This window comes from Cariama cristata, unplaced genomic scaffold, assembly GCF_000690535.1.
Source record: "Cariama cristata isolate BGI_N322 unplaced genomic scaffold, ASM69053v1 scaffold10232, whole genome shotgun sequence".
In the NCBI taxonomy this organism is placed as follows: Eukaryota; Metazoa; Chordata; class Aves; order Cariamiformes; family Cariamidae; genus Cariama; species Cariama cristata.
Genome location: NW_009604446.1, coordinates 35645 through 59793, shown reverse-complemented (window position 1 = coordinate 59793; position 24149 = coordinate 35645). Strand labels below are relative to the sequence as shown.

Genomic DNA, 24149 nt, shown 5'->3' with positions numbered 1-24149 from the left:
GGTTAAACCTGAGAGTTCCAGCCTGTTAGCTCAGTCAACTCTTGGTTTATTTGCTCACCCTTCCAAGCTGTTAACAGAGGAAGAGCTGTTCAGCTAAATGCAAGGTGATTGCTCTTTTTAATTGAGGCAAATGCCTGTTTTTATTTGTAACCTGATGCAAAGTGTTAACTGTTAGTTGTCAATGTGTGTTAACAGTATGCTCAGATTTTTTTTTTTTAATTTTGATACGCTTTCTACAAAAGTACCAGAGAGATACCAGAAGTTTCATTACAAAGAAATATCATTCAAATGTCTGTCTGAATCCTCTGAGCTTTGCAATCTCTATTTCATTCTTCTGTGCATGAACAGTGTCTTTATCACTGGTTTTGGTAGTCTGTTATGCTGCCAAAATCGTCCAGACTTTATTATAATTGTAATGTATCTTCCTGTCCTTGTATTACAGCTTGTGTTGCTAGTTTCAGAATTCTTGGTTTCAAGATATTTGGCTTCTAACTTTTTTGTTATTTGATGTAGCCAAAGATGTAACATATATGAAAACAACTACTAGGGTAAGGACGTGGCTCGATATGACACTACAGAGAAATATCAGAGCAGTAACACAATATTCTGGACTGTCAGTTAAATCTTTAAATTGCAGTGGTCCTGTAACAGGAGGAGGAGGTCATGAGTCAGCACTCCAACAGTGTTTAAGAGTGTTTCTAATTAAGATTGCCATCTCTAATTAAGAAAGCTGGTAGAAAAGTGATAAGTGTTGGGAGACACATTTTTTGTGGAGAGAGAACAGCTCCTGCTGGGTTCACAGAAGGAAGGAGGTAATAATTTCGAGCCTGTCTCCCATGGCTTCCACTTTTCAGTCTTATGAGCTGTTCAGAATATGCCCAAGTGATGGTTTTTGCCTGGTGCCGTGGGTTCTGTGCTTGTGATCAAGAGATGTCCATATGCCTTTGGGTTTCATGTAGCTGAGAATTTGGTGTCTGTGCAGTCTTATGTATTTTAAACAATTTTGAGAATTTTAATGTTTCTAAAATGGCATCTAATTGTATAGCAACGGCTATTTTAAAACTTTGAAAACATATGCTTATTGGTCTGTGACAATAATTATTGGATAGACAATGTAACTCTTAACAGATTTGTTTAATAGCAGACATGCACATGAAATTCAGCTTTTAGTCAAAACACAGTTAATTATAGGAGGCTCCACCAAAACCAAAGTTATTTGTGTAAGTATAAAAAGGGATGAAAGTTGTGGAGAAACAGACATTCTGACTGCTAACAAGGTCAAGGGAAAATTCTTATTCAATGTTTTAATATCTTTTTTTTTTTTTTTTTTTTTTAAGTTCTGGTTGTGCTTGGTTTTCAAGAGTGTAAACAGTTCAGTTACTTCCAGCTCCCATCCCTTGTTACCATCTGCCAGTATATTTAAGGGAAACCTTCTGTACTGTTTTCAAAATATGATTTTGAAATGTTAACTTTCTGTGACCCTGCATTTTTCTTTAACACTAAAGGCTTCTTCCTGTTAAAATATTCTCGACGGCTTTGACTTTAGAAAGAAGATGACCTAATTCTCTTTCGAGCCAGATAGAAGTGCAAGGGAGGCCCGAAGTATAGAGTACTTACAGTTGGGATTATACAGTGTGTGGTGAATTGCATTTAATATTTAAAATGTGATATATAAATTAGAATTGATGTGTCTTATAATGACTTGTGTTTCAAGCTATTCTATCAAAGCCTGTAGTGTTCTTTGCTTGAATATCCAGGGACTGATTTAAAACATTAATAGAAAATTTAAAGAACTGTTCCTGTTAAATCCGTATGAAGAAGCAGATTTTTTAAATCTTGGATAAAGGAAAAGGATTGTCAAATATATGTTCTTGCAGTAACCTGTGTGTGTTCTTGCAATGTCTCCTTTCTTCCCTCTCTCACTTAAAAAATATATATGCACATATTCATGTGGACATAGAAGCTAGAAGATTCTCGTATACTGCAAGCTAATCTGAGTTTAAATGTCGATTTGTCTTTAAGTCATCTTGGGGAATGAGTAGGAGAAAGGCTCCATTGTAATTCAGTGGTCAGTGGCTGTTTTTCCATAGTTAAAATTGCTCTGCAATATATTTAGCAAGAGTAGTTCTTTGTTTTGCTTCTTAAAGAGATTTTCTGAAATGAGCTGTGTGGGGTATCTCGGAAACATTTTCGTGGCAGCATGGTTGCTGAAAGAATTGTAGCCCAAGCATTTGAAGTAATCTGGAAAAACAGAAGATGTCATTCCCTTTGGGATTTGGCATTCTGCTACATTGCCTTGGTTCAAAGGGCACTTTCTCTGTGTAAAAGAATCTTCTAATAATATATCTGGCCCACAATGATGCATATTTCTTATGGCTGCATAAAAAATCTTCTCAGTATATGGAGATCAGAACTATACAATGGTGTTCTTTCTCCAGTTCACAAACCCTGTAGTTTCAGGGGTCAGGGTATAATTTTGATATAATTTCATTATTGTTGAACTACACTACATTTAAAATTTTGTTAAAGCACAAACAATGTCCTGTGATTCTCCTCCCCCCATAAAGAGTGAAAATTACTTTTTAAAATCTTATAGAAATTTTAAGTAAAAAGGGAAAGAAAAAAAAAGGCAGCAACCTATTTTGAAAATTAAAAGTTTTCTCCCAGCCCAGTACCAGGGTTCCAACATGAGATGCCAAAGACCTGTAACAATTGGAGTAGCCAGTTCCAAAACTATCCAATGAATGCATATGTATGGTAAAGCACCTGACAAAAATTAAAGCATGTCTGTGACATATGGATGTCAACATTATATATGTTACTGTGTCCAGTTCTGGGCTCCCGAGTTCAAGACAGACAAGGAACTACTGCAGAGAGTCCAGGGGAGGGCAATGAAGACGATGAGGGGACTGGAGCATCTCCCTGATGAGGAAAGGCTGAGGGAACTGAGTCTGTTCAGCCTGGAGAAGAGCAGACTGAGAGGGGATCTTGTCAATGCTTAGGAATACCTTAAGGGTGGGTGTCAAGGGGACGGGGCCAGAGTCTTTTCAGTGGTGCTCAGCGACAGCTTAAGGGGCTTCGGGCACAGACTGAAACACAGAAAGTTCCATCTGAACATGAGGAAGAACTTCTGTACTTTGAGGGTGGCAGAGCGCTGGCACAGGCTGCCCAGAGAGGGTGTGGAGTCTCCTCTGGAGATACTCAGAACCTGCCTGGACGCGATCCTGTGCAACTGCTGTAGGTGACCCTGCTTTGGCAGGGGGTTGGACTGGGTGATCTCCAGAGGTCCCTTCCAACCCTGATGATTCTGTGATATGTGCCAAATACATTATACAGTTTATGTTTTACTTTCCTCAAAATGGACTGATTTTTTGCCAGTGATGTTTATGACTGTTTATGTACTATTTTGAGCAAATACTGGGCTTTGAACGGCTGAGTTAGTTCTTACAAATTAAAATGTTGGGACATTTGTAGATGATGTTCTAAAACATCTGGTTACTGTGACAAATTGTATGCAAATTAATGCATATTTGATTTGAAGGAACAGGCCCTAAATCTGGTTTTCTTGGTTGACAGTTGTTGAGCAAAATACACTTTATTCTGGCATTCTTTTTTTAAAGAAAAAAACTGTGTAATTTATGATATTCCTACTTCTTGTAAAATGTCACTGACTTGAGTCTTAGAGTTACTGGCCTCCGAAGATTTGATTTATTAAAAGGAGTGTTGCAGGTAAAACAAGGGAGACATGGTTTCACTTGTGCTAAAATTTAAATGATACGCAATTTTTTCTAAAGTTACTGGGAAAGTAGGCTACTGCCTCTTCAGTACTGTAAATTTGTCGGGATTAGAAATGATCCAAAACCAGTGTTGTTTATTGAGCGTAACACGGTTTCTTCTGCACGTGTTACAGGAGTCTTCTGACTCTGTGAGTAGGTCTTGCTCTATTGAAATGCTTCTGTGAAAACTGGAGCCTTTAGCGATTATCTGTACATCGCATTTTGTTCAGGCGTTCCCAGTAGTTACTCACTTGACTTCCATTTGTAGTGCATTAGGTGCAGAAGACTGAATTTTGTTAAGATAGCTGGGTCTCCATGAGACTGGTTAGATGGGAGACTGACGACCATTAGGGTATGTCAGTCTACTGAACGTCTTCAGTACAGGCTCTTCCTTTCTCATCATGCCCCACTGGCTTTTTTTGTCAGGTCTCTCCCACATAGTACTGCAAAGTAAGAATCAGAGCTGTTACGTGGATTGGCCATCTTTATAGCTGATGGGTAGCTGAGATTTTGAATGCTCTGTTACAGACTGGATGCCTAAGCTGATTTTCTTTGGGCCGTATCAGTCCCACTTGCTGCCTCGAGACTGTCTTTAGAAGTATTACACTTCAGTTTTGCAACAAGCTGAGTAGGAAACAATTTCATGAAGGTTTATGTAGACACCTTATTTATATGCCACGCACCTATCCAGAGCTGTAATTGCCTTATCCCCTTGCTGTAGCTACACTTCCTCATACTTTTCCCCTGATTCAGATGGTAAAATCCTTAGGACTTTAATTTTATCATCAGATGAATAGTCCCTTTGAACACTGTTCACCTTGTCATGTATTGCCTATCACTGAAGTACCTACTATTGGCTTAAATGATGGGAGAGTCAAGCCTTGGCAAACTGTTTTTACTATGTTTAATAACGACAAGGTCATTCTCAGGCCTCCTCTTAAATTCTTACCCAAAGTTGTCCCAGTTCCAACCCATTAACCTCCTAATTTCCTTTCCCAGTCCTCATGGAACCCCAGGGAAAGGTAAATGTCACACATTTGAGGTAGTGTGAATTCTGTGTTTTGCATAGATGAAGAAGAAATTTGGAAATTCTTTTCTCTGCAAATACTCCTGAGGAGTTAAGGTTATAGCTTAGATATTGCCCTCATAGGTTATCTGGGAAAAGAGGAGTGTTCACCTGAGAAGGAAATACGGATTTAACCTGTTTATGTAATGTTATCTTGTTATGTTGGAGTTTCTTCCACTAAAGTTCATATGGTCTATGCTGACTATTTGGAAAATGTCCCATTTTTAAGTCTCCCAAGCAGTTATGTGATGGTTTATCCACACCTGTACTTTTGTATTGTTTAATTACTTGCTAATGAAGTAATGCTGTCTTCATTATACAGTTTTTCTGATTATCCCGCTACTCTGTCCTGGTTTTGCACAGCTTTGGAACATGCTATGTGTAGCTATGCCTACTCTTCTCTTTTGTGCCCATTCCTGCCTTTTCAGTCATTTGAATCTGCAGGAAAAGCATCGAGTAATTAAGCATTCTTCAAAAATAGGTGCAAGATCTGTGAGATCGTTTAAAAGACAAAAGAAATAGGAGAGAAAATTACATGGTTAACCATACATGTTTTAAGATCTTTTCCTGAGACTGAACTCGGAGGTAACCTTTCTTCTGCTTATAATTGATCTCTGCTAGTGTAAGGTAGTAAGACAAAATATTTCTTCTTTATTTGTTAATGGTCTTAAATGCACAAGTTGTTTCAAAGGGTAGCATACATCATTAAGTAGGTTTAAAATTTTCAGGAAATCTCTCTTCCTTACAATTGTGTATCCTGCAAAGACCTTTCATTGTAAGGATACACTTTATACTCGGCATACAGGGAACGTACCGACACTACTTTTGGCATATGAAAGAAGCACACTCAGTTCAGTTCAGTATTTCAGTTTAGTGTAGCTTTTACAAATATTTAAACAACTTTTACTGAGATTTGACTGTAATTTTGAAATGCAGAATAACTGAATAATTTCTTTAAATTGCTTGACCTTTTTAAAGAAATATTTCTGCTTCTGTGTTGCCCAGGATGTTTCACTATAGAACAAATTGTTATAAATAGCAGACCGTGGTACTTTCCAGGTAGTGTGGATTGCTGTGCCGTGTTGTTTACAAGTAGGCTAAAGCTTTTGAAAACCAGTTCAGAGTTTTGATTCAAGGCTGAAATGTTTCTTGTTCTTCTGTGCTGATGCACCCATAAATGTTACTGCTATAAAATTTAAATTAGATAAAATGTTTAAATAGATGTTCCTCTCTTTTGCTTTCAGGAAGACACTTTTACCATACTGATCTAATTATTTTTTTCTTTTGTTGATAAAAGGGTCAATCTTCTGAGGGAACTGATTGCACCTTGGAATGAGCTATCGAAATGCTATGTGTGAGCTTCAGAAGGAAAATCCCCACTGACTGAATAGGCTTACTGATTGCTCACAGCCCCTTCTTGACTCAACAGAAAATTATTTAACACTTGCAATCAAAACTGAAAGAAGTTCGTACTTGAAAACTGATCTGCCCCACCTGCTCTTCCCACAGCCCCCTTCATTGTTGAAGCCAGTTTCTGACAGGGGGACACCCCCTAACCACCACCGCCCTTCCCTAAGTGACTTGACCAAGCCCCAGAAGGACTCAGAATCCTTCCCATCAGAGTCAGGAAAATTCAGAAATTCAGATTATGTTTATCCTTGATGAGATATTTTCCTTTGAGGTAGTTTCTGTAACAGAAAACCCCAAATTTTTCTTCTCTTCCTCATGGGAAGTCAGTTAATGTTTTAAAAGATGAGCCTGGAAACTAAAATTCCTACCTCTCCCAGAAATGGGAAACCTTAGCATTAGTAGCGATGTTCATACAGCCTGTTGCGGTCCTTGTCCTGCTGCTTGGGGGCACGGATCCCGCAGAGACTCTGCCTTCTCCCCTGCCACACAGCAGGTCCGGAGAGGAGAAGCCAGCCTGGGTTCGGCTCCCGAGCGCTGTGGCTCCCGGAGAGCAGGACCGCAACAGCGGGAAGCTGTGGAGGGAAGGCTGTAGCCGGGGATGTTTCACAGCTGGCGTGACCCAAATGGACTGCTTCCAGCTGAGCCTTGAACAGAAGCGCTACAACTGCCTTCTGCCATCTTTCTAAACTAGCTGATTAACATCGTAAAGTTAAACCAAGAGTCATTATTTCTGAGTTGTTTTGAATTTTTAACCCAGGCTTACTGCTGGTTTGTGTGGCCTGCACCATGTGCCCAAGAGCTTGCCTACATTTTTCAGTTACATCAGCTTGTTTAATAAATATTACCTCTTGAACTTCTTGTGTGCTCTTTAACTTTCAGAGCCATAACAATATTATTATTTGAAGTAAAGCAGGATAATCATAGCGGTTTGGGGATGTTTTATTTTGAGAGAAGGAAAATAATGAACCTTTAATGTGGTCTTTTTTCCTACAGTCACAAAACTTAAAAAGGAAAAAAAACCTTCCTTGAAAAAGGATTACTGAAAGTAAAATAGCCATCTTCCTGTCAAATATTGTTACTGGATTTATACACTCGGCTGCTGTTGGAACGGTGTGTTCATAGTGCAGGTGTATACCTCAGGTAGAGAGGGATAAGCGTAATTCTGTGTAGTTGGTGGTTTTGTGTGTTGCAGCGGGGTTTGTTTATTCCCTCGGCCTTCATTTGAGGTTGCTTCTGTTGTAGCTCAGATACTCTGCCCAGAGCCTTTTTGACTACATGAAGAAAATCCAGAATGATTCCAGTGCTATGGAGAGTTTTTGTGAGACGTTGCTAAAGGTCTTTGAGGACAACCTGCGGAATGACCGGTAATGTTTTTCTTTTGCTTTTTTATCTTTAACAGCAGGACTATTTCAAGTCAGATATATGGCACGTTTTTTAACATGACTAATGCAAGTATGCCTAAGCCATGTAAATTTGCTTTTTGGTACACCTGTACCTTTGGTCAAATGTGTAACAAAGGAGTGATGGTGGAATATTTTGCATTTACTATAGTTTAATATTGTGCATAATGTGATAAACACCAGGTTTTGTATAATGCAATATCGGGTTGTATATTGCTGCACACTTTTTGGTGTAGTCCAGCCTGCATTTCATTTAGGTAGTGTTTTTTCACAAATACTTGGACGTAGTATAATTTTCTTGTGAAGATTTTTCTTTAAAGGTGACTCATTCTGTATAATAAGATTAATTTCTCTAAGCCTCACTTACCAAACATCTGCAAAATAGAAAATATTCCTTACAGGAAAAAACTCACAACTGTTAATGGAATTTTCAGTTTTACTTTACTTTTGTTTCTTGTCTCAGCTGATGAAATAGAAAACATGACCATAGTTATTCCAGCTGACACATTGTGTGTTGGTTCATCTGCTAATTACCTGTAGTGAGAAGCTGTTGTAACTTCTGATACCTTTTTGTGGAATATGTTGTTTATATACTAGAAAATAAATTAATATTTTCTACTACTGTTAATTGTGTTTTCGGGACCCTACAAGTTTAAACCAGGCATGTTGTTAATTAGGTTTTTTCCCTTTTGGCTGTAATGGAATGTCCCCCTCTCAGCCAACAAGGATGATTTAGCCAACACACAGAAGTTACCGAGCAACCCTACTCTTTGTAAAATAGAGTTCTAATTTAAATATGTGTAGGTAGATAGGAAATCTCTTTCTTTGCTTCTAATTAAAAATAGTGTATATGTGTATGCCAAGAAGTATATTTACATTGTTAAATTATTTTCTTTCATCAGAGTGTCTGTACCTCTCCTGACAATGCTGGACCAAATGCTGGCAAACGGCTGTTTTGATGTATTTACCATGCAAGAGAAGTAAGTTGCTGAAAGTCTTTTTTGTTTGTTTTCCACCATGCAACAAGCCTTTTAAATCTCACACTGACTGCTGCTGAATATTGCTCTAGATGTGGGTGCAGAAGGCTTTAAGTGTGAGTGTATATGGACCGAATGTTTTAAGTTTCCTCAGGTGGGACAGCTGTGACACATTCTGGACTAGATAGCCTTGAAAGGGTGTTGATAAAATCTTCGACTCTGCTATCAGTGTAGAAGTTGGTCATTGGTTCATTGTTTAACAACCAGTATGTTAAGCAAGTTCAGTTTGCCTGTTTCACCTGGCAGACTTGGGCCAGTATCAGATCTATTTAGCTTCTTTGCTTTCCTGGCTTCCTAAATACATGCTTTTTGGAGTACATTCTTCACTGTATGGGGAGCCTTTAGCAATGGCAGTGTCCTGTTGTGATGTTGCAAAAGAATGTGCCTACAAACCACCACTTCCAAAACCTTACTGCTTTTGCTAATATGAATATCTCCAAAGAAGTTAATTAAGATTCTAATAAGAATAATAAAAAAGGCATGTATCAGCTTTTCCACACCAAGTTCAGTCTTTTGGAAAGTATTTAGTTCAGGAATGGATAAGCATGAATAAGATATTCCAGTGTGAAATCTTGGGTTTTTGCAGATGTTTCAGAAGAGAATGATTTCAGTTTCAGTAATATTAAAATATATTCCACAAACTCGCTCAGGCAGCATCTTGGCACATCTACAGATATTTGCAGAATTGTACAACATGAATCCTACGAGCATGTATACTGGATTTGGAATCTGTTGATTCAAGAATTGCTCACAGCAGATAAATTTGAAAAGCTTTTATCACTCTAAAAGTTTTAATTGAGTCTGCTCTTGTTTTGAAGTGCATATTTAGATAATCTCTCTTAAATCAAATTTGGCGGTCCCTTTTTGAATGGGAATTTAAAATGAGTCAAATAGATGGAATAACTATTACTTGTTCAGTTTGGTAATCATGCCAGTGATCTGGGACTTCCACATAGGCTCCAGTCTTCCCTGCTGGGGAACATGATAGCTTATGGGTGGAAATCCCAGGTAAAGTCTGTCTCCCACATCGTGGGTCACTAAACGGAAAGCATGTGGTAGCATCGCTGCATTTGCTGTGTAAGCGAGACTCAAACCCAATCCTGCGGTGCCATTGTAATGCTTTATTAAAAAGACCTGAAATAAAATCCAGGGGATTATGGGGGAAGGGGGGAAAGATTTTGAAGCTGATGTATTTGCTTCCAGTTTGATGATGAAACAAAAAAAGATAAGTAATAATTATACAGCCCAGTGGATCATTCTCATGGCAAGGGAATGAAATACTGGCATGAAATGCAAGAACTCGTTACCATACAAAAGCTCTGGAGGCCCAGAGCTCTAGAAAGTTTGAAGATAGGTAGATAGAGACGGACAATTTAGTTCTTCATGTGTCAGTTTTTGATAATATGAGTACCTTGTGGTCGAGAGGTAATCACTGACCGGTTACTGTGTGTACTTCACGGAGAGCCAAGTGAGCCTGAGGTACCGGGTCCTGCTCTGCTCTAAGAGCCTGTGTGCAGACCAGCTGAATGTGGCAGATGGGTGAGCCCAAAATTACATTTAATGCAATGTTTGCATTTTCTCACTTTGGCAAATGTCGTTTGGGTACAGTTAGAGATGGAGGAACACTGATCCTGGCTCCGAGGCCTGCCCGCCCGCCCGCACTGTTGGCTGCCACCTGCGCCTTTTTGCATAGAAGGAAAGTGTGACTTAGGGCCTGGTCTCTTGAGTGGGACGGTTTACTGCCTTTTCAAAGAAGCATGCCATAAAAATGTAGAAGTACAGTGCAGAATGAGCCCGAAAATTAAGACGCTGTACTTGGTGGCATGAAAAGGCCGTGTGTGCGTGCGGTTTCAGATAGTTTTATATAAAGTGTGCCTGTAATGAGAGGGATGAGGCACATGGTTGTTTTTAGAAAACAGACAGTCTTACGGCTGGTGAGCAACTTCCCTGTTGCTTCTGTTCTGCTGTGAATTTCTTGTTTGTCGTATAGCAAATGAAAAAACTTTTTGGAGAAGCTGGGAATGAAACATTAGCATTCCTTCGGGTGTTTGACTCCCATTTCATCTCCTTCCCTCATTTTTTACCACATTGGGCCGAGTGGAGTTTTAGCAAGGGAACTTCGGTTGTAGGATGTCCGGCATCAGGATTATGCCTACATCAGCCGCTTAATAGTCAACTGTCACATTATTAAAAAGTATTTGCAAATGCATTTTGAAGTTTCAAATGGATATTGTGCACTATCCTGGACCTCTTTTTTTTTTTTCCCCCCGCTAATAAAACATTAGCAGTCCAGAGTGGGTATTATCTTACACTGCTTAATTTAAACAGGATTAATAGCTGTTGGCTGAATTAGTTTGACACTGGTTAGGAGCACAGTGCTCCAGTTAAAGCAAATTGCCACATGGTGTCACTCCAGCCCCGCAGAGGTGTAACCCGCTGTGCATTTTCCTGCCTCTTCACACCATATAGCTCGTAAAGTTTAGAATATGCAGCTTGACATTTCTGGTGTAGTTTTGTAGATGAATTTCCGCATTTGTGAAGCTCTCTGTGTGGCTGCTCTTGTGATCTCTGTGCAGGAGGGCAAGTGAACCACTGGGTGTTTCTCCTCCATTTACTGTATTTTGAATGCTTGTGTTTGAAGTGAGATTTATTTGTCATGCGTGGGTCATTTCTCTGCCAGGGCCCTGCTGAGCCTGCCAGCAGGGAGGCGAAGTGTAGGGTAAATACCTGTCCAGTGGGGTTTGAAATGAATCAACTTTTAGTATCGCCAAGGGAATCAGAAGGCTATCAGAAGCAGCTTTTCTTTGTTGTCCTTGGCTTACTTTGAATCTGTAGCATGAAAACCTCTGCCTGCCATTTTTCAGGCTTGTTACTTCCTACTTGTCTTAAGCTGGCATAAACCTGCATGGCCAGCATGAGAGGTTCTCCCCTGCCTTGAACTGGCAGGAATGGTTTGTATTGCTACATGATGAATGGCATTAGAGAACTGTTCCAGGTTAAAAATACCCTTCTCCCAGTAAAACTCAGCTTGAGGTGGTTCCTCAATCTGTTCTGCTGTGAGCTTACAGATTATGCCAAAATAAGGAGGGAAGCAGAGGGGAAAACCATTTCTTCTGGCAGCAATGCAGGTGTATACCGGCCGAAAGTGTGGGTGAAACTGCAGCGTCATTCACCTGCCATTTCCTTCCTGCCCTGTGTGCTTTCTCACCCCAAACAGGACGGTCATTTCCAGTTGAAATGCAGTTTCTTCTTCTAGCACAACTCAAAACCTCCCGATTTCACCTCAGTCTATATTGTGACTTTGTGGAGCCATGTTCATTGTAATGTAGGGAGTGTTAATTGATCAGAGAGACTGCTGGAGGCAAAGGGCAACATCCTTGAAATGGAGCTGTCATCAATAAAGCAGAGCATATATTGGGCTTTTTTAAAACTCACCGGTGGCTACTCTTAAAAGGTAGTGGTAACTGTCAGCTCCCTGCTGGTAGTGGGACACGGGAGAGGGAGAATAAAGGAGAGTGAACTGCAGCCACTTGCAAAACTGCCACTGGAGCATTATTTTCTGGTTACGGCTCCTGTAACTGCAGGAGTCATTCTGCTGCTCTCGTGAGGGAACGATCACCAGAGATGCTCTGTCTGCTGAGAGCCTAGATGGATTGCTCCTTCCTTAGAAAGCAGGGTAAGCTTAGTCTAATACTCAGTACCGTGTGAACAGAATCACCTTAGAATGACAATTCAGGTCCTAATGCTTGCTCGAGTCATCAGTAAAAGTGGGGTTTCTCTTTCTTATGTGTATATATTTTACATATTCAGCAGAAGTGTTCATGTATTGCATATGTATAATATTTTTCTGGTCGCCTCACAGTGTTTTTAAGATGCTATGTGTCCCCAGTGATCTCCAACTAAAGATTTCTATGTATTACATGCTCCCGTGGATTTTTTTTAAAGCAAAGAGCAGAGCATGGCAGTGGCTGTCCTCTGGTTTCACGGCCACCCCAGGTGATGTCAGCTGAACTGCTGAAACTGAGTTCACCTTTAGGAGGAAAAAGCACGCACCTTTTTGCAGTACCGCGTGCGCCCAATTTACATAATGTAAAGACTTCAGACTGATCCCTTTTCCCCAGATGCCGACTCTGTTTCTGCTGGCACTGTGCCCACACAGGAGAAGGAATTTTCTCAATTTCCTTTAAAGAGGCCAAGCTATTTGAGTCATTTGAGATCACACGTAGGTTAGGTTTAGTTATTACAAATGTGAAATTGGCAAATGAGAGAAAGGAAAGTGCATCTGTTTTAAACACAAAATGCTGCACATAAGGTTACGTGTATTAAATTTACTCCAGATGCTCTTGTTCCAATTGGTCTCTGTGTTGCTGTACCTCTCAGCGATGTCCCTGTTGTTCAACCAATTTAAATCTCACCTAATTCACTATATTGCCGTTGTTCTGTGCTGAAAGCCAGGCATGCATTGCAGGTATTGTAATTCCTTGTCCACACAATGTCTTTGTGTAACTGGGGGTGGGAGGAGAAGAAATTTCACCAAGGTAAGAAAAAACATACCTCCTCTTCAGAGAGCAGGTAGGCTCTGTCCTCATCTAGCCGGCCAAATCCATGTCCATAGCCAGCCAGCCTCAGTCATGCCCATCTCCGTCGTTCTCACCGTGTGTCTCCTGCGTGCCTGCTTTCCGTCCTTAGCATACTCCTTAAAACGTGGAAGGAGTGCGGCCTGACTGCAGGCAATGGGTGCCAAGGAACTTGCTCTTTTAGCATCTGGTGGAGGTATTTTAAACCAGCTCCCCCCCCAGACTCTTTGGTCCTGACAGCCACTATCACCTCTGAAAATTTCTTATGAAGCCTCAATATCAACATTGAAAACCTGGTGATTTTATTTACTCTTTTAGTGTGGTTTTTCTGTACAATATTGAGACAGCCGTAGACAGCATTTTTTAACATAATGGTTCCGTGGTTTGTTGTTCAGCTTTTTTTTAACCAAGTCAATTTTTGCTAGTATATGCCAGTATTTTGTTAAGAACTTTTTTTAAAAGTAATTAAAAAACACTAACTCTTGTCTGGAAAACTCTATATAACAAGGTGCATTAACTTAACAAAACATCTTGTCATTCCTATAAACATCTGGTTTTAAATGTTCTGTTTTTCAACAGACTACACTACACAGCTTTTTTGAGTACTTCTTATTCACAGCTTTGAATCCTGGTAGCAGAAAATAACTGTTACTATTTTGCATTCTGCTTTACATACACAATACAGTGAGGTTTCCAAAATATGCAGTCTAGAAGTAATTGTGCTTACTAGACAAATACGAAATAGTTTCTTTTGCATCTATGGCACTTCAGCTTTGAGTGTAGCAAGTAAAAGATTAAATGATTTGTACTGAAATAAAAGCAATATTCCCTCTTTACTTTTCTTTAATAGATCCTTGAAATATACTAACAATACTTGTGTTTGTATGAGTGTCTGGGAAAGAGCTGTGAGAATCACGTTTCCCAGACTATGTGGAAAAAGAAAAGAATTTGCTAAATATATTTAAAGATGGCTTCATGACTCGTATACTTAACAGAACTGTAAGCCCTGTGTTTAATTACGTTGTCGGGAATGACTAAAGGAATTTGGGCTGTGAAATGGTAGAGTATTTAAGAACACCATTCATCCCCTTTTATGTAAAGTTTGGTTGAAGAACTTAGGGAACAACCAAGGCACCACGATGATACATAGACTAAATAATTTTTCTTCGGCTATAGAATATTTTAATTCCTGAACATAGTATTTCTGATCATACCTCGCTTTGTTGTAAACACAAGCCATGGTTAGCCAATTACCATGCATATACTGAATCAGTTTGGATAAATGTAGTTCACTCCTCAGCATACAGGTAGTAGCAATGGAAATAATTGATTTCTTCCCTTCCCTGTTAAAGAAAAAACAAAACAGAACAAAAACAACACCAAAAAAAAGCCCACCAAATCAAAGACCCAGAAATGTGGTGGCCAGACTCGTCCGCATCTTTACCAAAGGTCCACCTAAAGCAGGGTGTGCTGTTGTGGAAGAGGCACGTACTGCTCTGCGTTGTGTCTTTCCTCTCCTTTGAATGTTCATTTGGCATCTTTACAATCATTAAATGTGTTTGAAATCTATTGCTCTTTTTTTTTTTTTTTCTTTCCCATTTTCAGCCATCCCTTTCCAGTGAAGTTATTTACCCTTTGTAAAGAAGAGATCAAAAGATCCAAAGACATCCGGAAGCTTCGCTCCAGCATAGGAGTGTGAGTTGATCAAAAAAATTAATCTTTTCACTGCTCATATCAAGTGAAGAAAATTAAAATTACCAGATGTAACAGCTAGGTCTATTTCCTGTCAAATTTAAATGGAAAATGCACACAGATACTTGTAATATAAGGTTGTGAGAGTTTCATGTATTTCTGGGTGGTTGGGGTGAAAACATATGAAGGATCTGATAAAATTTAACTACTTTTAAAACGTTGTTATCTTCTTGAAGATACAGTGAATCGTTTGCTTTTTGCTTGTAGGGAGCTCGACTCGGTGCCAATGCAAAATATCTGTAATTGATACATCTTGCGTGTGCCCCAGAAAGAGCTGAAAACATCTGCAACGTTACTGTCTGGCTTTAGGGTTCAGAGAGCAGAGAAGGCAAACCAAAACCGTAGCAGTCGGGAAGGACAGTACTGGGTTAGGAGAGGAGGAAAAAAAGACAAAGCATTGCAAAGCTGAACAAAAGTTCATTGGCAGAAACTTGGCAAAATTACTCAGCTATAATGATGTCAAGCAATGATTTTATTGACTTTCATTTCTTTATTGGTAATAGTATTTTCAGAGTGCAAGAAAGCCTAAAATGAGACGTCGCACATGTTTCTAATTTGTCTTCCGCTCTGAACCGCACCCTACCCGCACAGCCTACCCTGTGCTTTTGCTGTCTATGTGAGAGCGCGACTCACGTTTGGTTTTTAGCGCAGACTTTGGTACTGCCGGTCAGTAGCTTTAAAGCCTTATTTGTACTTGGCATAGACGTGTGGCATCTCCATAACCCTCACGGACGTCGGTACGCTCACCCTCCGTGTTTGCTTTCCCACAGCACTTAGAACTGACATTTCCTGGGGGCAGCAGAGCTTCCCCCCCACCCTTTTTTCTGATACACATCTTTATTCTGATCCTCAAAATGTACTTTTGCAGTTATAACACAGGAGCTCTTTTTTTCTTAGGTTTTGTGGCCTGATTCAATTTCAAGGAGACATGAGAGAGAAAGTTTTCTTTCAGTTGTTTCTCCTCCTTTGCCATCCATTTCCCATAGTGAGTATTGAAGACATTGCATATTATCAAATCTATTATTTAAAATACTTTATTTTTCACTTGTAAAGTGCATTAGAACAGCATTCTTTTTAACACATATTAATGTATAGAATTAGGTTTTATTTCTCCGGGGTCTGCTGTCTGCAATGCTGACACCTGAAACAGGCTACTGGGTACTGGTGCAGCGTACCTGGCCGTGCCATGTACATACTGCTTTTCCACCTTCCGTCCTTACTGTTTGAAATTAGAGGCAATTTAGATACCCAAGCTGTTTGTTTCTTTTATGCAGCACCCTGCTCAGTGAAGATCTGTTCACCATTTAGTGCCTGAAAGCTCCACTCAGATCAATTACCGCTGGTTTTGCAATATTTCTGATATAGCAACACAGTAGTGGTTCTGGTTCAAGAAAAATGTGCTTGTTCTTTTTGTGAGGTGTGGCGAAAGTTTGTGCGATGCAGAAAGTTTATCCGACGTTTACCTTTTTCATATAACTAACTGAAACGGGGCAAAAAAATCTGAGTTATTACTTCTGAGTATGTGGAATAACATTATCTTAGTCCTTTAAGATTTTTGGTCACTTAGTAAGGTTTGGGGATTTTTTTTTTTCTCTTTTTGTTTTTTTCACTGTACAAAACCTGGGAGCCCCGACTTCCAGGTGCTGTGACAGCCAAACACGTACAACAGCTCCTGTGGCATCCCTGTTCAATACAAGGGTTTCACCTGGTGGGAACATCTGTGGATGTTCCTGTGAGTAAAAGTGCGTGAGGAGTTGCACCTCCGCTGCTACAGGCAGCCATTAAGCTGCATCTATAGTCGAGTGGTGTCGGAGAAACAAAGGCTCTCAGAGGTAGGTGCAACCCATGAGGTGGTGAAGTGGTTTGAGAACACCTGGAGTAGCCTGGTGTCTGGCCAACGCAAACCAACGTTCCTTATTCTAATGCTGATTACTTTTTGTCCAGGTTAATATCATGGGGTACTCGGCGAAGTTTGATACTTCTTCACATTTTTATTCCAACTGTTTCCATGTTGTTTGAACTTGCTATATGAAGAATCCTTTGCAGGAAGGGCACAGTGTAAGAACTCAAGAGAGATCATTTCAAGTTCACGTTTTATTGGTATTTTACATCATAAATATGCTTCATTTTTTACAGATGGGTCAATTTAATTTGGCACTGCTACCCCAGAAATAAATAACCCTGCAATTTCTTTGCCTTCCTTTCATTATCATCAGACTTTCTTGAGAGAAAAAAACAGAATTTGGTTTTGTTGCAATTTTGCTGTCTTCCATTTGGTATCTTTCTACACATTGTACGTCAGAAACCAGCCTAGCTTGCTTTTTCTGTATGCACACCAACATCACTACGAAACAGTGCTCTGGGAAAAATACTTGCAAATTAACTGCTTCCGGAAACTGGAGTGTAAAAAGCTCATGTTAGTCACATCATCATCTACCTCCCAACAGTGGTTTTTTTTTTTTTGTGGTGTGTTGGTTTTTTTTGGTTTTTTGTGTGGTTTTTTTTTTTTTTTTTAAAAGAGACTGACTCACTCTGCCAATCTCCAGACTGGGAAATCTCTTTTGTGAGTCTATGGCAACCCAAGTTAGAGCCAGACTTTGGCTCAGTGAGTCTTTTCAAGAAAACAAATGTTCCAGTTGGGCCAGTCTCAGACATTTGAACTGATTCCCTGTGAGGGACAGAGCTGTAGCATTCTTCACCTGAAAACCTGGTAAAGTTTAGTGAAAATACACCAATTGTAGTAGTATGAATTTCCTTGAGGTGCAGAAATGAGCCCCTTCCTGCAGCAAATGGCTGTCAGAGGCAAGAACAGCGTGTAGTGCCGAGTATTGCAAAGTGTCCTCCATAAAATGACTGCCAGCATGAGGAACTGGTCCCAGTGACAGCACTGGGCTTTTCCATACAGGACTCTGGCTACTTGACTAAAGCTTCCTCTGCCTCTGCCCCGCAGATACGGAAGACGACAGCCAGTCAAGTTTATGAAATGTTGATAACCTACAGTGACGTAGTTGATCCTGACATTATGGATGAGGTTATGACCATACTCAGCGATACCAACTGGTAAGTGAATTTGTTGCCAGGTAGGAATAAGAGCTGAAATAATTTTTGTACCACGGAAGTTTAAAAAAAAAAAGTTGATGCCTTTGAAAGCTGATGGCAAGGACGCTGTAAGAAACGATACCGTTGTTTTTAGCTATTTGTTGCTTCGAGGCCAGAAAAGCATTGCTGAAAAGAATTCTCCTGTTCTAAAGAACTACCTAGTATATTGCCCTACTGCAAGTATGTATAAAATCACCACTAGATAAAGTAAAAGATCCGTATTTTTCTAACAACATAAAAAGGGAGGAGATCTTGGAAATTCTCCATGAAACAGAGAGAGACTGGGCCGTGCAAACAGTCAAACTTCAACTGCACAGACAGTTTCTTGGCATTTTTGAGCACTGGCAGGATTCTGGGAAAGGAAGGATCTCTGCAAGCTGGAAAACAACAGAATTAGCAGAACAGCTCAAATCTCCCATGAAATGTAATTACTCCAAATGGTACAAACGTCATATTCCAGCAAATATTTTGAATTGGAACAGCTCAGACGTTTCCGAAGCACATGACTGTATGAATTAAACAACCGCTTTTATAGAACGTAATTCATTTTTTTACCTCCTGTTACCTATAATGTTTGCTTCTGCCAAGGGCGGGGGGAATAGGGTCCTGCTCTTCAGGAGCGAGATTCACCAGAGCAGCAAAGTGTCTGTCAGGGGCAGGAGGAACTCCTCGTTCTGTCAGCACCTTTGAAGTGACAGGAGGAGGGAACACTCACCATCGTTTTGGCACTCCCTTTTTCCCTTTCTGCAAAGTTTAGCATCATGTGTTAGAGTCACCTGGAAAAGTTTATAAAAGACTGCATGGCTCGGATATTTGAGAAGGTAGAGAGTGTTCAGGTACTAATTAGTGTATTCGTTTTGCTGCCATGTTAAAACATTTTTCCTTGTTAACAGATGGGACTCCTGGGTCATGGGTCTACTAGCCCAACACCCTGCCCCAAACAGTAGTCAAAGCTAATACATGAAAATAGACAGGTATAAAAAAATACTTCATTTATTAAGTCATTATATTAAATGCCTTTTTCCTCCTCATTGACATTTCATGGAAATAAAATTAATCTATACATGTTCAAAGAACAAATATCTTAAGGTTGTGGTTTACATATTATCAGACTGCATGTTTACATTATTTAACTTTTATTTACTTTCTAGTTTATTTCGGTGCTTGAGCTTAAATACTTTATATTTGGGAAAAGAAAACTATGTTTGTCATTGTAAGAGGTGGCTGCTGCTATTTTTCTGAATTTTCCAATACAAAACTAGAATAACGGTCTCAGATGTGACAAATTGGTTATCAACAAGTCTGCCTGTTGTTAAAATTACTTGCTTAACTACGTATTGATGTTTAGTTTTGTGTTTAGTGTGCTTCAGTTCTCGCTTATGAAATCTGAATTTTGAAGAGCAGACTTACATAAAGAATTTGTTAACAGAAACAACTGAGTAGGATTAGATTACTGCTGTCACAAAGGGATGTTTACAATACCAAAATTTGAAGTGGTACACACCAAACTGCTACAGAAAAAGCAGTGGTGGTAGTACAGCTCTACTCACAAAGGGGTCACTAAAACAAAGCAAAATACTTCCTAAAAACCGCTTCAAGAAAAATAAATATTCTGTTTTCACCTTGTCATTTTTAAGGTGTGACTAGCTGCCTGTTTTATTCTGTCTTAGTGCAACAGGGAATTTAGAGCGAGCCCTGAACTAAGAGTAAAGACAAAGAGCTAGTTTACTTAAAACTTAATTGTTTTATCTTGGTAGATTTGAACTGTTTACAAAAGAAGATATTTGAAGTCATTGCTGAGCGTCAGAGCGAGCTGCTTGTTATTCTCAAGCTCTCTCAGTTCTAAAACACTCATAGCAAATTCTGAATTAGAATAAGCATTAACATCAGGAAGCCAAATGCGAATTAGTATTTGGGGAAGATGATAATGACTGGCATACGCTTATTTGTTCCTTGTTGGAACTACAGAGAGTTTATCGTACAACTGTGTAGTTCAGAGTTTAAACAAATTACTCTATAAATAATACATTTTGTTTAGCTACAGGAAGGCTTCCAGTATTAAATATGACAAATTGTCCAAGGTGTCAAAAAAAAAAAAAAATTCAAGTTATTTCTAACTCGTCCTTTATGCTTTTTCTCTGTAGTTTTGGACTCTGTTTATGTGCTAAGAGTTAAATTTTTAGTAGCTCATTTACAGTTTTTACTTAAGAAAAACAAAATCAATCTACTGAAACGGTGAGTAATACCAGCAGTCTCACAGCATTCCAGTGAGAGTGGCAGATTTTTACAACACGGAAAAGAATGTTGTCTGTATGGGTTTTTGGCATTTGGGGGCTTTTTGTAACTGACAGTTCTTGAGGCAATTCTCTCAGGGACATCATGCTATTACAGCAACTTTTTAAAAGACTCACAAATTTCAGGACTAGATTTTCTATTATTTCAGGAGAAACCTTTTTTAGATTGTAGAATGTTCTCCAAATCCAGTGGTGTTTATTTTAATCCTTGATGTGAAGTCGTCTTAAGCAAAAAGAAGCTGTGACTTTAGAGAATAAATTAGTGAACTTCTAATCAAAAGGGTTATTTATTTTTTTTAATACTAAAACATAAAAGAATAGTCTTGGGCATTTTACTAGTAACTGGTCACTTGTGGAAGACCTTCTGTGTATTTATGGTTTATCTGGCTTAAGATGGTACAAAAAAGTTGCATTATTCTTAAAATGTGACACAAGAAAAACTTGCACAATTTGAAATGTACATGAAAAACAGATGCATGCATAGTTATATAATGATAATATGGATAGCTTAAGAAATTGTATGTATGTAGCCACCTTCAGGTTTTTATTTTTGAATTAACTGGAAAATACTTCCTCATGCAGGGAAGCTGAATTGCCGGTAGTAAGAGAGAAACGCAACTGTCTCTGTGATCTCATGAAAGTGCCCAAACCGCAGCTGGTGTCCAAGGTAAAGTATGGAAATGTGCTCCTAAGGTTTTTTTAAAGAACGGTAACGATCAATTGTTCCACCAAATCTACTGTGTACTTCTGTGCAACAGATGCAGTTCTTCCCTGGTTCGTGACTGTATCAATGTGCACCAGGAGGAACGTCCTCACAGCTAACTACAGAATATATGGAATTGCTGAAGACTGTTGTCTTAAGCCCTTCCAGTCTTGTTTCCTGAGAACATTCCAGACTTGCAGTGTGACATCTTAACTCGGACAAAACGCAAGAATGAAATAATGCAGTACAGAGGCTTCAGAAACTGTTAGTCTGCCCTTTCTGGGGAAAGAAAAAAAGATAAAAACTTCCCAGTCAATTTCAAGAGCAAAATTATAAAGTGAGATGTTGTACAAACCACAGAATTCTAAGACTGCCTAAGAGGAAGAATATAATCTAAAAGCGAATACGTTCAGAAGATCACAGACAATATATCCAGATGGAGGTCCCGTTTCATTTTAATGCAGAGAGTTTGGAATTGCCCATGTGCTCAGTGTTTCGGAAGTACAGAATTTTCTGCTCTGGTCAGGGTTTCTGAGAGGTTCCTCTCCTCTCTGTCCAAAGATGAGGAGGCTGAATTATTGCTGGTTTAGAGAACGCGTGTTAACATCACAATTTACAAGGAAAAATTATTTTTACTTTGAGTAATATGAGACAAGGTGAAAATGCTTGATGAACCAAGGCTACTTCCCTAGGATCACAGGCAACCGCAGCATATGATCTATTCCATAAACTGGTTAAGCTTAAAAATAGAGGTTTATCAATTAATTCTTGGCCTTTGTCATTTTTATTGTTCTGCTTTCATAGTTCTGGAAAGTTTTGTCCTTTGTAATTGTTTTAGAATTCAGTAACATCACTCGTGCAGTCTTCTTTCCTAAGTTTTTCCCAGTAGGCTGGATCTTCATTCCCTTCATTTTCTAAAATATTTGAACACCATGAAGTTCATTTTCGTGACTAGAATTACGCAAAGCATTATTTTGTTGCCCTGTACCTTCCTCTTCAGGACTGCATTAGCCTTTTTCACAGCTGCAGCATCTGTGGCTGAAAGTCACCACCTCTTTTCTGCTGCACGGCCTCTAAAGGGGATCTCCGCTAATGGCGGTTTGAGCACTGGCTTGTTGAACTGGCTCGCTGTGATGTTACATTATGTTGGTCTTTGAGGTCAGCCAGTTCTTCCTGGGTAATATTCTGATAATCCTTTATACTAAAGATGCTTCCTAATGTAAGCAGATCCTATGTTTTGAGTTGTCATTGGTACAAAAATATATATACTTTAAAAAAAGTAAATGTAAAAAATTGGTCAGAAGACTAACACGTAAGGCATCTATGAATAACCTTCAAAGACACCCTGCTGTCCCCGTAGAAGTTTCGTTACTCATCTTCCAGTTTTTACCATCATCGCTACAGTTTTCTGCTTTTAGTACAATTTTCCTGCAACTAACATTTTTGTAATTTTTGGAAAGCAAGAATCTGAACTTCTCGTCCATACAAGGAATTGTTTTTAGAGCAAAAGTTGACCTCAGCATTACTGTTTCAAGGTTTTCTAGTCAACTAACAGAAATGTTATGTTCAAAATTACGATGTTACAGGATGAACTCTCTGATCTCAAAAAAAACCTTATTTCAATTCCTTAATTATTGGAGGCTGAGAGAAGACTGACAAGTTAGGAGAAAACTGTCTCTAATATAAACAAAGTAATAAGAAATAGCCAAATATACATACAGGCATTTCAGATGGAACTGTCACAAACAGTATCGTGTGCAATCTGGAAGTTATGTGCTGAATTTGGGACTTTACCCTTTTCCTCCTCATTTAACATAAGCCAATAGTCAGTGTAACTTTGAGCAAAAAGTTAAGCCTGCACCTGCCCTGAGAACTGCTGGAGTTCACGCTGAAAGCGACAGTGAACGTGAAGGACTTTTCACAGCTGTCCAGATGTCCCTAGCTGCGGCCAGGTTGTGCTCACACAGGACTGCACAACACTGCTCTTCAAGAGCTCACATATCCTGAGAACAGAGGAGAAACAGTAGAGGAAGCCAAGCATAACATTATGAAAAGGGTAATGAAGGTAATTTCAGCTGAAATCACCACTTATCATTCCTCTAAAACTTGTAAGAATAAGATTTGCTGGAGTAGTTAAAAATTATGGTGTTAGAGGACTGTAAATATTACAGCTTCGTGTGTCTATATTTTCTTCTCCGTTTAGTTTACTTAATTATGTGATTAGGATACTGTTAAAATAGTGATACATGCCTACTCCATTTCTTTCTTTCTCTTTTGCAGAGTTCAGCATAATGAAGTCACAGGCACTGGCTGCTGGTTTGTAAACTGAAGCTCTTGGTTCAGGTGCCATTGGGACTTGGAAGGATTTGTGCTGCAGCATCCGGACAAACTGGATTCTCAGCACGAGCTGCGAAGTGCACTGTTCAACAAAATAAGAGGCAGAGGTTACGTCTTAAAGCATTCTGCAGATATGCCATAGGAAGGCAACAAAGATTCATTATGTTTTCAGTTCTTAAAGTCATTATCTGTAGCCAGAAGATGGCGATTTCTTTTCATATTTCTGTCACAACTGACCTGGGGGTTTTTTGATGTCAGTGATTTATACTTCGACAACTCTGAATGAAGCCATTCAGCCTGTGCTTGCTGTACACACACGAAGTATTAAACCCGGCCTGCTGCATTAGTCTTGTAAAAGAATTGTTTTTCAGAGGTAAGAATGGCAACGCTTAGTGATAATGAAATCCTCCTGAACATAAAGTATCTCTGTGGAGAAGTCTGTCATTCTTATGTCATCGTCAAACAAAAAATCCAGGTTTCACTTCAGCTAAAGTCAAAGCCTCTCTTAATAGCTCTTTATATAACTAATTCAAGCAAATGTTTTGTGTGGTAAACTAGCTTTAGGGACTGAAGCTTTACTTTTTTCCCTTGAAGAACAGAAGTGAATCAGTACTTCAAGCAACTGGTAGGAATTCTGACCGTTTCTTACTGACTATAAAATGAAATGGGTGTAACATTTATCTTTAGTAAGACTAATG

At 39.2% G+C, this 24149-nt stretch overlaps 1 protein-coding gene across 1 annotated transcript in view; it reads left to right on the top strand.

Moving 5' to 3' along the window:
* TBCD (tubulin folding cofactor D) overlaps positions 1-23406 on the top strand; it is a gene marked incomplete at its 5' end in the record, with an annotated part of 110825 nt that extends 87419 nt beyond the window's left edge. Inside the window, 7 exons of the mRNA XM_009695624.1 lie at positions 7495-7616; positions 8555-8632; positions 14872-14961; positions 15916-16003; positions 17969-18078; positions 20994-21078; positions 23395-23406. Of these exons, the coding sequence (XP_009693926.1) occupies positions 7495-7616; positions 8555-8632; positions 14872-14961; positions 15916-16003; positions 17969-18078; positions 20994-21078; positions 23395-23406 (585 nt within the window). The remainder of the gene's footprint in view (positions 1-7494; positions 7617-8554; positions 8633-14871; positions 14962-15915; positions 16004-17968; positions 18079-20993; positions 21079-23394) is intronic.
* Between the last annotated feature and the right edge of the window lie 743 nt (positions 23407-24149).